This window comes from Felis catus, chromosome D4 (assembly GCF_018350175.1).
Source record: "Felis catus isolate Fca126 chromosome D4, F.catus_Fca126_mat1.0, whole genome shotgun sequence".
Lineage (NCBI taxonomy): Eukaryota > Metazoa > Chordata > Mammalia > Carnivora > Felidae > Felis > Felis catus.
The window spans coordinates 76321663-76333846 of record NC_058380.1 but is presented as its reverse complement, the minus strand read 5'-3'; the positions used below and the strand labels follow the sequence as shown (position 1 = coordinate 76333846).

At 43.4% G+C, this 12184-nt stretch overlaps 1 protein-coding gene across 8 annotated transcripts in view; it reads left to right on the top strand.

Annotated features, from left to right (window-relative positions):
• The window catches only part of ASTN2 (astrotactin 2), an 882958-nt gene that overhangs the window by 551529 nt on the left and 319245 nt on the right, over nucleotides 1-12184 (top strand). For all 8 annotated transcript variants that reach the window (XM_023242644.2, XM_023242646.2, XM_011288658.4 and 5 more), the window contains one exon: nucleotides 1222-1388. In XM_023242644.2, coding sequence (XP_023098412.2) covers nucleotides 1222-1388 — 167 coding nt within the window. The remainder of the gene's footprint in view (nucleotides 1-1221; nucleotides 1389-12184) is intronic.

The window sequence follows — 12184 nt, the reverse complement described above, 5'->3', positions numbered from 1 at the left end:
GTCACCAGGGTACTTTTAGGGACCAGAGGGCTACGAGTCCAGGAGACAGGTGTTCCTGGTGAAACAGGAGCTGAAACATCTACAGAAGACCTTGCCTATCAGCTGAAGGGAGATTCAAAGTGTTACTGTTCTGGAAAATGCAGTTACTTATTTAAGCTGGGGAGTGATGATTGAGAAATACCTAACTTAGGAGGATGGTGTGGAGGAGACCTAACTGGAATTTGCAGGCTCCCGATGTGGCCATGAAGGGGTCCCATTCAGGACTCTGGAAACAGGGATGGAGACGAAAAGACAAATTCAAGACAGGAAGGGAGAGAACTCACGTTTGATGAGTACCAGATTGCGTGCCAAATTCCGAAGTAGGACGTGCACTCCCAGGATCCAGTTGAAGCTTCCCAACAAATGCATAAGTGTAGGTACTCTGCCCATTTAACAGATAAGGAGGTTGAGGCTCCGAGATGGTGCGTACCTTGTCCCAGGTCACAGAAGGAGGAGAGGAAGAGCTGGAGTTTAAAACTCATGTCGGTAGGAACTCTTTAAAATATACCTAGCTGGGGGCGCCTGGGTGGCTCAGTTGGTTAAGCGTCCGACTTCAGCTCAGGTCACGATCTCGCGGTCCGTAAGTTCGAGCCCCACGTCAGGCTGTGGGCTGATGGCTCAGAGCCTGGAGCCTGCTTCCGATTCTTTGTCTCCCTCTCTCTCTGCCCCTCCCCCATTTATGCTCTGTCTCTGTCTCAAAAATAAATAAAAACATTAAAAAAAAAAGAAAAAAAATATACCTGGCTGCCTGCCAGGGTGATTTTTTTTTTATCAGTGGCAGATCCTACTGGATAATAATAAACACAATAATGATGATGATTCCCGCAGTGTCAATAGTAATAGCAGCTAAGGCTTGCTGTGCAGTTGCCACATGAGCCACTTTGTTCTGAGCACTTCGTTCTGAGCACTTTGTTCTGAGCACTTTGTTCTGAGCACTTTGCCCACAGTACCTCCTTCTATTCTCACACGTCTACCAGGCGGATGCTGACAAAAGTCCCATTTCACAGGTGGGCACAGTGAGGTTCAGAGAGACCATGCAACTATTAATTGGCCAGATAAGACTTTGACACCCCCCTCTGTGGTCTCTGACGCATGGCCCTTCTCGGCAAGTGGGAGGAGAGGGCTCAGTGGGACCCACCACCTCCTTGGCCGTGACTGCCCTGTCGCTCTCTCCCCGAGCAGTGTCCCGAGGAGCTGAGGCCCATGAAGGACGGCTCCGGATGCTACGACCACTCCAAAGGCATCGACTGCTCGGACGGCTTCAACGGTGGCTGTGAGCAGCTGTGCCTGCAGCAGACGCTGCCTTTGCCCTATGATGCCACCTCCAGCACCATCTTCATGTTCTGCGGGTGAGTCTCTGTCCCCGAGGCCCTTCCCATCAGTGGGAGATGTGGAAAAAAGGTCAGGAACTGCAGTCAGGCCAGACCGGGCCTGCCCGTCAACGAAATGGCCTTTCCGTGTCTGCTTTTTCAGCCCAAGAAGCAAAAGGCTTCTGTGGGGTATTGGGAAGAAGAAAGGAAGAAGTAAAATAAATAATTGATTAATTCTTATAATAAATGGAATCCGTGCTCAGGCGGTGTCTTCGGGTCAGGACTGTTTTGTGCTGAAGTCCCCTGCCCCTTCTGTGTCTCCCCCACAGCCCTGGCCAGTGTAGCTTGGAGACCAGAGCAGGTGCCTTGAAAGTGTCACTGAGAAACCAGGAGGCGTGTGCTTGAGAAAAAGCTTGGGCCAGACTGTCTACCCTGTTTCTGCAGGGAGTTAGCAGTGCAAATTCAGGGATGGCCTCTCTATGCCCTAACGCCCTATCTGTAAGGATAGTTAAGTGGAGGCGAGGAGGCGGAAAGGAAGCCGTGCAGGCAAATGCTAAGGACTCAGTGGGGTTTTACAATGTGTCTGAGACTGAAAGAATGGGCACATTGGGGCCAGCTTGCTGAGTAGCCTGGGACAAGTCCCTTTCCCTCTCTGGGCCGCAGTTTGACCACATGCAAAATGAGATCTTTGGCCGATGACGCCTAACATTTCATCCAGTTTACCTAGTTTTCCATCCGGAGGAGTGAATTGGGAATTACCTCTGTGATGGACGGCCTCCAGGGTATGGCTTGATCCTCAGCTATTCCTCGAAAATGGCACTGCTTTTTCCCCCCTCTCTTCTTCAGTCTCTTTCTGGTGACATCTTCCTGTTTAAAAATGTCCTCATCTTTTGACATTCTGTGACTCAGAAAAATAATCCAGTGCTCGTGCAAGAATGTCTGTCATCGAAATATGCTCAGTGCTTTGCTAAGATCGGAAAACAGAATAAGGCATTTAGCAAGAGCCTGTTCGGTCCTACATATTATGCAAAAGGGGGTGGGGGAGCGTGTATGAGTTTGAACTCAGTGTAACAGAAAATTAATTTTATCTGCATGGTTCTCGTCCAGGGTTCTAGTTTTCCTTCTGGGACTTGCTTTAGGGTGTCCCCCTTCTGCCTCAGTTACACTGGGGGCTGCAGGTGCCTTTGAGCAGGTGTTGCAATGGCTTGCTGAAGGCCCTAGATATGTATCAGCAAAATAAATAAGAAATAAATTAGTGTATGCAGACCTGAATTTATAGCTGTCTCTCCTCAGCTTAAGTGACTGCAGGGCAGTGTTGAGTAAATTATGCATGGGCTTAGATCTGAGGCTTGAATACAGAATCAGCCGTGTTCTTATCATTATTTTTCTCCCTGTGTACCTGGTGGTGGGGTGGTCTTTCTGTTGCAAAAAACAGCAGGAACAGCAGGTAGAGCAGTAATGGATTGTGACATAGCGACTGTCACCACCTTCCAGTGAAGCACACTGCAGAGGTCAAGGGGAATCGACAGACTCCGGTTCTCATCCAAGCTCTGGAGATAACTCTCTCTTAGGCATTGGGCAAGTCTCTGAGAACCCCTGATCTTCAGTTGGCTCGTGTCTAAACTTTTAATATTTGCCCCAATATAAAGATGCTTGTGAAGAGTGCACAGTTACTTACTGTTTATTACTCACTTAAGGGTAAGTCGTGTGTCCAAGGTCACATGGTTAGTAATGTAGCTCGCTGCCTCCTTGCTGCGTGACCATGAGCAAGTTACTCAACATCTCTGTGTCTCCCTTTCCTCCTCTGTAAAATAGGCATGATAATAGTATCTCTTTATGGAGTTGTGATGAGGACTAAAATGCATTACCTCACAGTTTCCATGAGTGTCTGTAAAGTACTTCTGAACAGGGCCCTGCACAGAGTTGGCACTGTATGTATTTGTTAAATAAAATAATTACAGTGAATGATGAGTAGGGACAATAGCCCCTCACTTGCTCAGTGACTCGAGGTGTTCAAGTTCTTGGTTTTTAGGTTTGTGAGACAGGATCACCTAACTTTCCCTATCAGGAAAAGTCTCTGAAAGTCTCTTTTTTTTTAATTGAAGCAGAGTTGGGATACAAAATTAGTTTCAGATGTGCACCATAGTGATCTGACATTTATATACGTTAGGGGACGCTCACCGCAGTAAGTGTACTTGTCATCTGTCACCATAGAAACTTAATACACTGGTACTGACTCTATTTACTATGTCGTACTTTGCAACCACATGAGACTGGGAGCTTGTTCCTCAAGCCCCTCCCCCTGTTTTGCCTCTGTCCTTCCCTGCCCCCGCCTCCCCGCGGGCAACCGCTAGCTTGTTCTCTGTATTTATGACTGTTTTTTTTTTGTTGTTGGTGTTCTTTGTTTTGATATTTAGGTTCCACAGATCAGTGAAATCGTGTGGTATTTTTATTTCTTTGTCTGACTTATTTCCCTGAGCATAGTACCCTCTAGGTCCATCCATGTTGTCACAAATGGTAAGATTTCATTCTTTGTATGTGGCTGAGTGGTATTTCATAGTGTGTGTGTGTGTGTGTGTGTGTGTGTGTGTGTGTGTGTGTGTCTACATATACACACACCACATCTTTATCCATTCATCTATAACTTTTTAAAAAATGTTTATTTTTGAGAGAGAGAGAGAGAGAGAGCGAGCGCAAGTGGGGGAGGAGCAGAGAAAGACATTGACACAGAATCCAAAGCAGGCTCCAGGCTCTGAGCTGCCAGCACGGAGCCTGATTCAGGGCTCGAACTCATGGACCATAAGATCATGACCTGAGCTGAAGTTGGGCACTTAATGGACTGAGCCACCCACAAGCCCCTCCATTCATCTATTGATGACACTTGGGCTGCTTCCATATCTTGGCTATTGTAAATAATGCTGCAGTAAACATCGGGTGCACATATCTTTTCTGATTAGTGTTTTCATTTTCTTCAGGCTGGATCGTAGGGTAGTTCTATTTTTAAGTTTTTAAGGAACTCCATACTGTTTCCCATAGTGGCTGCGCCAGTTTGCATTCCCACCGACAGTGCACTGCGGTTCCCTTTTCTCCACATTCTTGCCAACACCTGTTATTTCCTGTCTTTTTGATACTAGCCTTAACAACAGATTTGAAGGGATATCTCATTATGGTTTTGATTTACATTTTTCTGACATGCAGTGATATTGAAACAGTTTTTCATGAATCTGTTGGCCATTGGTACGTCTCCTTAGGGAATATGTCTATTCAGGTCCTCTGGCCATTTTTTGATTGGATTGTTTGTTGTTGTTGCTGTTTTTGGTGTTGATATATCCAATAAGGGGTTAATATCCAAAATATAAGAAGAACTCTGAAAGTCTTAAATAAGAATGAATGGGCGGGAGTGTGCTGGCAGCTGTTGAAGCCCATCCAAATGCTGATAAACAGAACAAAAAAAGAAAATAAAACCCAGGTCTCCTAAAACCAACTGCAGTGTCAACATGTTTTGAAGATTGCCTATTAAGGATGCAAATGAGAAGTTACCCACACTTGTTAGAAGCACTGTAAACAAAACAATGAAAGCCATTAGCAGGTACTTGTGAGAAAGTTGGTAGAGAGATGTAGCACCTAATTGAATTAAGCAAGGGAAACAAACCTTTGCTCAAGGAGACCTTCAAGACTGGATCAGAGCTCTGTGACCTTGCTGAGTTCCTTGGGTAGGCTCAGGTTCAATAAACCCCTCTGCAGCTAGGTGAGTCACAGCAGCTAACTTTTATGAAGTGCCTCTTCTGTGCCATGGCTGTGGTTAGTGCTTCGATTACAAGAGCTGGTTTTTAATTCTCCTAACAACTCTACAAGGGACGTACTATTATGATCGCCAGTTACCATCAAGAAAACCAGGTACAGAATAGCTCTGTGACTTTCCCAAGGTCACACAGCTGGTACATGGGGGCATTAGGGCTCCAACCCAGGCTGTGGGGCTCTAGTCTCAGTCAGGACAGACCTGCTGTTATTCCTCGCCTCTGGCCACTTCTAGCTACCTGGTCTTAAGCAAGTCCCTAAACTTCTGTGAGCCTTTCCTTTTAAGTAGAATCAGATGCAATTGTGAGGATTGAATGGAATTATGCATGCACAGAGGCCAGCATGCGTGAGCACCGAGCACCGAGCGAATGGCAGTTATGGCCAGTCTAATAGGTGTAAAGCCAGCTAATTTAATCACTTGGCGACGGAATTGTAGGTCTTCTTTACCACCCTATCTCCAGCACCTAGAACAGTGCCTGGCAATTAGTAGGTGCTCACATAATAATTGTTAAATGATGTTCTTCACTTAACATGGCTAAAGCAGTTGTCCCCAGCCCAGTCTTTCCAGCTGCAATTCCAGTTGTGTCCCTCTTCCTGAATGAGGCCTCTTCTTGGCCTGCGCATCTGGAATTTTGACAAAGTTGTTCCATCTGCCTCTCCTCCTCCTCTGTCCCATAAGTCCCCACCCCTTGCCTGTGGCCATTTAGCTTAGACAGCTCTGTTTCATCATCAAGACTCAGTGTGGATATAACCTTCTCTGACAAGTCTTCTCTGAGCCCCATGGGGTGCGGGAGTGAGAAGTGTAGTTACCCTGGAGCTGGGTAATAGAACACCTTGCCCTTTCAAGTGGATACTGTTTAAATATTGGCTGGGGATTTAGCAAGTGGGGTTAGGGCGTGCAAAGAAAGGACCTTTTTTCTTGTTTTATTTTGATTTGTATTTTTTTCATTTCGACCCACAAGACGCTCTTGCAAGGACTGTTTGGTAGCTTTGAATTCTAATTTATCCCAGTGATATCTGGACACCCTGCAGACTGGACCTCCTGCCAGCTGCCTTGATAGCCAGCCCCTGGTCTACACAACTGAGTAAAGTATCTTTCTCTGGGATCACACAGCACCCCAGTGCTTCTCTCTGTGGTCACCCCGTTGCTCTTTTGACTTACCTGCTTTCCTGTGTGGACCTCATTGCACTGTGAAGTCTTCATGATCAGGGACTAGGTCGTAGTCACCTGGGTATCCCCATTGTCACTCCCCACTGTTTGCCCCAAGAACTTCTTCAAAACCGTAACCGTTGAATTAAGGAATTCATCTATCTAGGATTTCTTGCACCTACTCTGTACCTGGCCTTTTATGGGATGCTGAGAACGCAAATAGGCATTGAGTTTGTACTCTGGGACAGAGGGGACACTGAGGACAGGTGGCTGAGCCTCACTTGGTCCTGATTCATGTTGATAGAATTCATGTTGATAGAGCAACAGGTACTAGCAGGGTAGAGAGAAGAAGGTGAATTTGAGAGAAGTTGAGAAGGTCATCAGAAACCAAGCTGAAGCATTTAGAATGAATCTTTACAGGTGAGGGAGCATCCCCAAGCAATTACAGGTTGCTTGGTTACCTAGCAACCAAGTTGGTATCTTTTGTGTATGTGTGTTTATGATGTACTTCGTGCATTCTTTGACAAGGGCTTAATATTATCCACATAAATCCAACCTATTAAAAAAACATGTCATATAAAGTTAGGACTGACCGGAGCCATGTGTAAGGACAGAGAGAGAAAATGGTTGCAGGAGCCTGAAATGGGGGCATTACTCAACGGGAGATAAATTTAGCTCTTTGCTTCTTGGCAACTGATGTAAACAGAAAAGGCAAAATAAACAACCCCCCCCCAAACATATGGTGGATTATATAGTAGTCCTGGCTTGACAAAAGGAAGGTTGTGTTTTTTGCTGTTTTATTGTGTTTTGTTTGTTTCAGGGGGTAAACACCTTTTCCTGGCATAATTTGCTAAGAGAAATGTTCCCTGTATATATATTTTTGTTCCCTGTATTTTTATTTTTTTTTCAACGTTTATTTATTTTTGGGACAGAGAGAGACAGAGCATGAACGGGGGAGGGGCAGAGAGAGAGGGAGACACAGAATCGGAAACAGGCTCCAGGCTCTGAACCATCAGCCCAGAGCCTGACGCGGGGCTCGAACTCACGGACCGCGAGATCGTGACCTGGCTGAAGTCGGATGCTTAACCGACTGCGCCACCCAGGCGCCCCATGTTCCCTGTATTTTTAAATAAGAAATGGTGATCAAGGTCATTAATATTTTTTGAAGTTTCAAGTATTTCTCAGATCTTTCAGAGGAGGAAACCGTGGCCCAGAAGGATCTCACAGCCATTTAGGAGGTAAAGTTGGGACAGGAGATAACCCAAGCGTCTCTCTTCAAATTTGAATGTGATTTCAATGTAATCTTATTAACAATGTAATGAAAATGTGTTTAAAAATCTGGGCCGAAAAAGCACGTCTAGCCACACATCCTCTCTAGGAGTGGCAAACGCTGACCTCCAGACAGAAGATAGTGATCTTAATTTTGACTTTCAGTAACTGGTTGGAGAGGTGTGGGATGTGTTTATTTACCACTTGTTTTGTTTTGGTTTCTGACTTTTAGGTTAGGGTCTGCATTTTCACCTCTGTGACTTCTGATCGAAGAAACGGGATTTTACCTCCCATAGTTAGCACAGAACATCCACATACCAGGTTCTCGGCAGACATCACAACCTTATACTCCCTGCTGCTTGAAGTATTTTGCAAAAGCTCAGGTGTAAAACATATTCACAGACATTTGACTGAAGCACACAGAGTTCATCCATTCATTTAGAGAGGTTTTTCCACTGTGGGATCTGAGAAACATGAGTCCAATATGCAGCTGAAAGGCAGAAAAGGGTAGCTCAGTGGTCACATTCCTATGTGGATGGGAAATTGTACTCTATAACTGCCTTTAAGGTTCATGGTGCACCTGAGGATAGTAAAGGCTGTGACAAGTCCTGCGGTGGTGATATATCATAATTCACTGGTTCTAAAGTGCCCACATTTTCCACTTTCTAACATCTCTGAAATCAGGATGCATTTTACTATCAATGCTTTGAAAGATTTTTTTTAAATTTTTCTTAGTGTTAGGTGACATGCTAATGTTTCTCACAAGTGTTGAGGGTCTTAGAGTAGATACATCATTATATAAGTTAACCAGAATTCCCCCATGGAATTCTGTTTCCTTTCCTTTCCTTTCCTTTCCTTTCCTTTCCTTTCCTTTCCTTTCCTTTCCTTTCCTTTCCTTTCCTTCTTTCCTTCTTTTCTAAAGAATACCCTTGGGTACCTTACATTCAAAATGGCTTTTCTGGAAACTAAATCTTTCCCTTGAGTGAAACCTTCAGATGGAGACCACCCTGAAAACAGTTTTACTAATCTTTATTTTGATTAATGTTGAGACAGTCCCAAGGGCCTTGATGAGAAAGGCCCCCATGATATTGGATTGTAGGGTTCCTGTGGCTCAGGACTTTACCTTCTAGGCCACAGAAAGTCATGGTCCGGACAGCCCCAGGGTGGGATTCATTACAGGTGTCCGATTCAGTAAAGCTGGAAGGCACCTGCTACGGTCTTATCTTGTGGTGGGATACTCAGATTCAGCCCTGACGTTGGTCCAAGTCAGTGTTGTATGCCGTTCCTTGAGCTCTTCTGACCTTACATTTTCTATGTTTTTACATTCCCTGGGCCCCCCTCCAGGATCTGATTCTTTTTGCCATTTAAAGAAAAAATTTCTAGTCTGTGCATTGCCATCTATAATTTTATAGGCTCCACAAACCGTTGAGGAATGAATGAATAACTGAGCAAGTAAATACATGAATAAATAAACACCCTGCTTGGAGAATCTGTGTAAATGCCATACCTCTCTAAGGTCCCAGATTCCTCTTTTGAAAGACAAGCAGATCGGAAATAGTCATTTGTGCTGAAATGAAATGAGTACTAGATGTGGAGTAAGAAGATCCAGGTCAAGGTACTGGTTTTTCCAAAGTGCCGGTCTGATCTTGGTTGTGGAATTTTAAAGTGCCAGCCTCGAGGTCCTTGGTGGCTGTGTTGGAATGAAACTCCCCATCTCGTGATGTTGCTGTAGGGATTAAATAAAACATGCTCTTGGCTAAACACGTATAGGTTTTATGGTACAATCTCTAAAGGCCCATCTAGTTCTAGTATTCTCTATAATGGGATAGGTGTGTTAAGGGTAACACATTCATTGCCTACAGCTAAAATGCCCAGTTTGTATCTTTGTACTTATTTTATGGTTTTCATTTTGGCATATGTATAAATATAGTTCCTTGCAGATCTTGGCTGGTTTCCTGTGAGCCTACACTCTTTAGAATTTCTGTAAGAAAATCTCCCAGACGACAGAATGTTCTAAAGAAACTGTATAATTATGTCGCATGGAAAAAAAAAAAAAAAAACCAACAACTAAACAGACCTTTGCATAAATCATCCATCTTGTGCCCTGAGGTGGCTTGGGGGAGAGAGTTTCTCATGTTTCAAAACTCAGAGGATCATTTACCTCTGAGTCCCTGTGTTTTTCTGAGTCTCTGTTTTTTCCCCTCCCCGCATCTCTAAGTGTCTTACTCAGCATGCCCCAAACCTTTTATCTCCCCTCCTTCCTCTCCTGTTGAGCCACAATCCTTTCTTACCTCCAGACAAAAATAAATAAATAAATAACCATGAACCTACAGGTGTAATATGGCTAAAATTTCTCTCTCACACACACATACACACACACACACATGGCACACACACACACTCATACACATGCTTTGAAATATGAACTCCCAGGTCTGCTTCCTAGCACCACGGTAAACAAGGTATATCTCCATGGGCAAGTCACTTACCGGTTTTCTCATCTGAACATGAGCAATGCCTCCCTGTTACGGTCTTCCTTTAGTTTCCTAATGCTTTGATGATGAATTGCCACAAACGTAGCGGCTTAAAACCTCACGGATTTATTATTTACACCTGTGGAGGTCATAATTCCTAAAACTGAGGCATCAGCAAGATTCTTAAGGCCAGAGGAACAGTCTGTTTCTATCTGTCTCTCCTCTGATTCCACACTATATCTCCTTCTGTGACTCTGACACATTTGTCTACTTCTTATGCTCTTATAAGGACCCCCTTTTAAAAAATGTTTTTTAAAGTGTATTTATTTTTGAGAGAGAGAGAGAGAGAGAGAGAGAGAGAGAGAGAGAGACAGAATCCAAAGCAGGCTCCAGGGCCTGAGCTGTCAGCACAGAGCCTGATGCAGGGCTCGAACTCACCAAGTGTGAGATCATGAGCTGAGCCGAAGTCAGATGCTTAACCAACTGAGCCACCCAGGTACCCCTTTTTAAAATTTTTAATGTTTATTTATTTATGAGAAAGAGGGAGAGAGAGAGAGAGAGAGAGAGAGAGAGAGAGAAAGAGAGAGAGAGAGAGAGAGAGAGAGTCAGAATCTGAAGCAGGCTCCAGGATCCAAGCTGTCAGCACAGAGCCTGACATGGGGCTCGAACCCATGAACCGTGAGATCATGACCTGAGCCAAAGTCGGATGCTTAACCAACTGAGCCACCCAGGCTCCCCTTATAAGGACCCTTTTGATTACATTGAGTCCAACTAGATAATCAAGAACAATCTTCCCACCTCGAAAGTCTTAATCATACTTACAAAGTTCCTTTTGCCATGTATGGTAACATATCCATAGGTTGTAAGGACCTATGGTTGTTAAGACACAGACATTTTGGGGGCACCATTATTCTACCTAATTCAGGTTGTAATAAGGAGCAGGTCAGTTTGTATATAGGGAAATATTCCACGAGACTGGAATCTTAACTGTAGGGCTGAGCTTTGCATGTATGTGTGTATGTATGTATGTGTATATATGTACATGTATATATGTGTGTGTGTATATGTATATGCATAAGAATATAAATACACAGGCATACATATGTATATAATGTACATATTTAACTTGAACTGTAATAATTATGTATACACTTATCTATTTAAAATACATGAATGCTATATGTATGGATGTATCATTTACCAAGAGCAGTGTTGCAATGGCACCATATGTTTCACATTGTCTATTACACGACAGATACTATTTTGTCCTTTAGGTAAGTTATGTCGGTTCTCACATAAGCTCTGTGGTAAGAATAACTTTTATCCCCATTTAATAGATTGTGTCACTGAGGCCTACAGAAGTTAATAGATTGTATCAGGGTCATATGGTTGATAAGGGGCATAGCTTCCCTTTGAACCCTGGTTTAATTAACTCTGAGCTCCACACCTGTGTCTCCCTTAAGTAAGGGAGCATGAAATCTCAGTAAATTCACCGAAGTAGAAATTATACAAGCTATATTCCAGACTAGAATGCAATAATATTACATATTAACAGCAGTCTAGTTAGCAGATGCATCGGTCTACTTGAGAATTTTTTTTACATTTAAACAACTAAACCTCCTAAGTAACACTCGAGTAAGGAGAAAAATCAAACTTAAATGACCATGTCCTTAGAAATGAGTAGGAGCAGGCAGACTGTATATTCACATTCATGGAACATGGGCAAAGCAGTCAGAGCTCCGTGTCATGTATTGAGAAGCAAGACAGATTGAAAATAAACAAATAAGCATTCAAATCAAGAAGCCAGAAAAAGAATTATAAAACAAAGTCAAAGAAAGCAGCAGGAAGGAATTAATACAAATAAAAGCTGAAATAAATGAAATAGGTGAAAAAAAGGAGCCTCATCAATAAAATGCAAAAGCCTTTTGAAATGAGAGAGGGAGAGAGAACACAAGGACATTAGGAATGAGCTAGAGACATACCCATAGAAGCACAGAAGATAAAGCAAATTTAATGAGAATACTGTGTACAACTTTATACCAATAAATTTGCAAGTCTTGATAAAATGCATTATTTTCTTGGAAAATATAAATTACCAAGTTTCAGTCATGATGGTGTAGAAAATCTAAACAGACAGATAACAT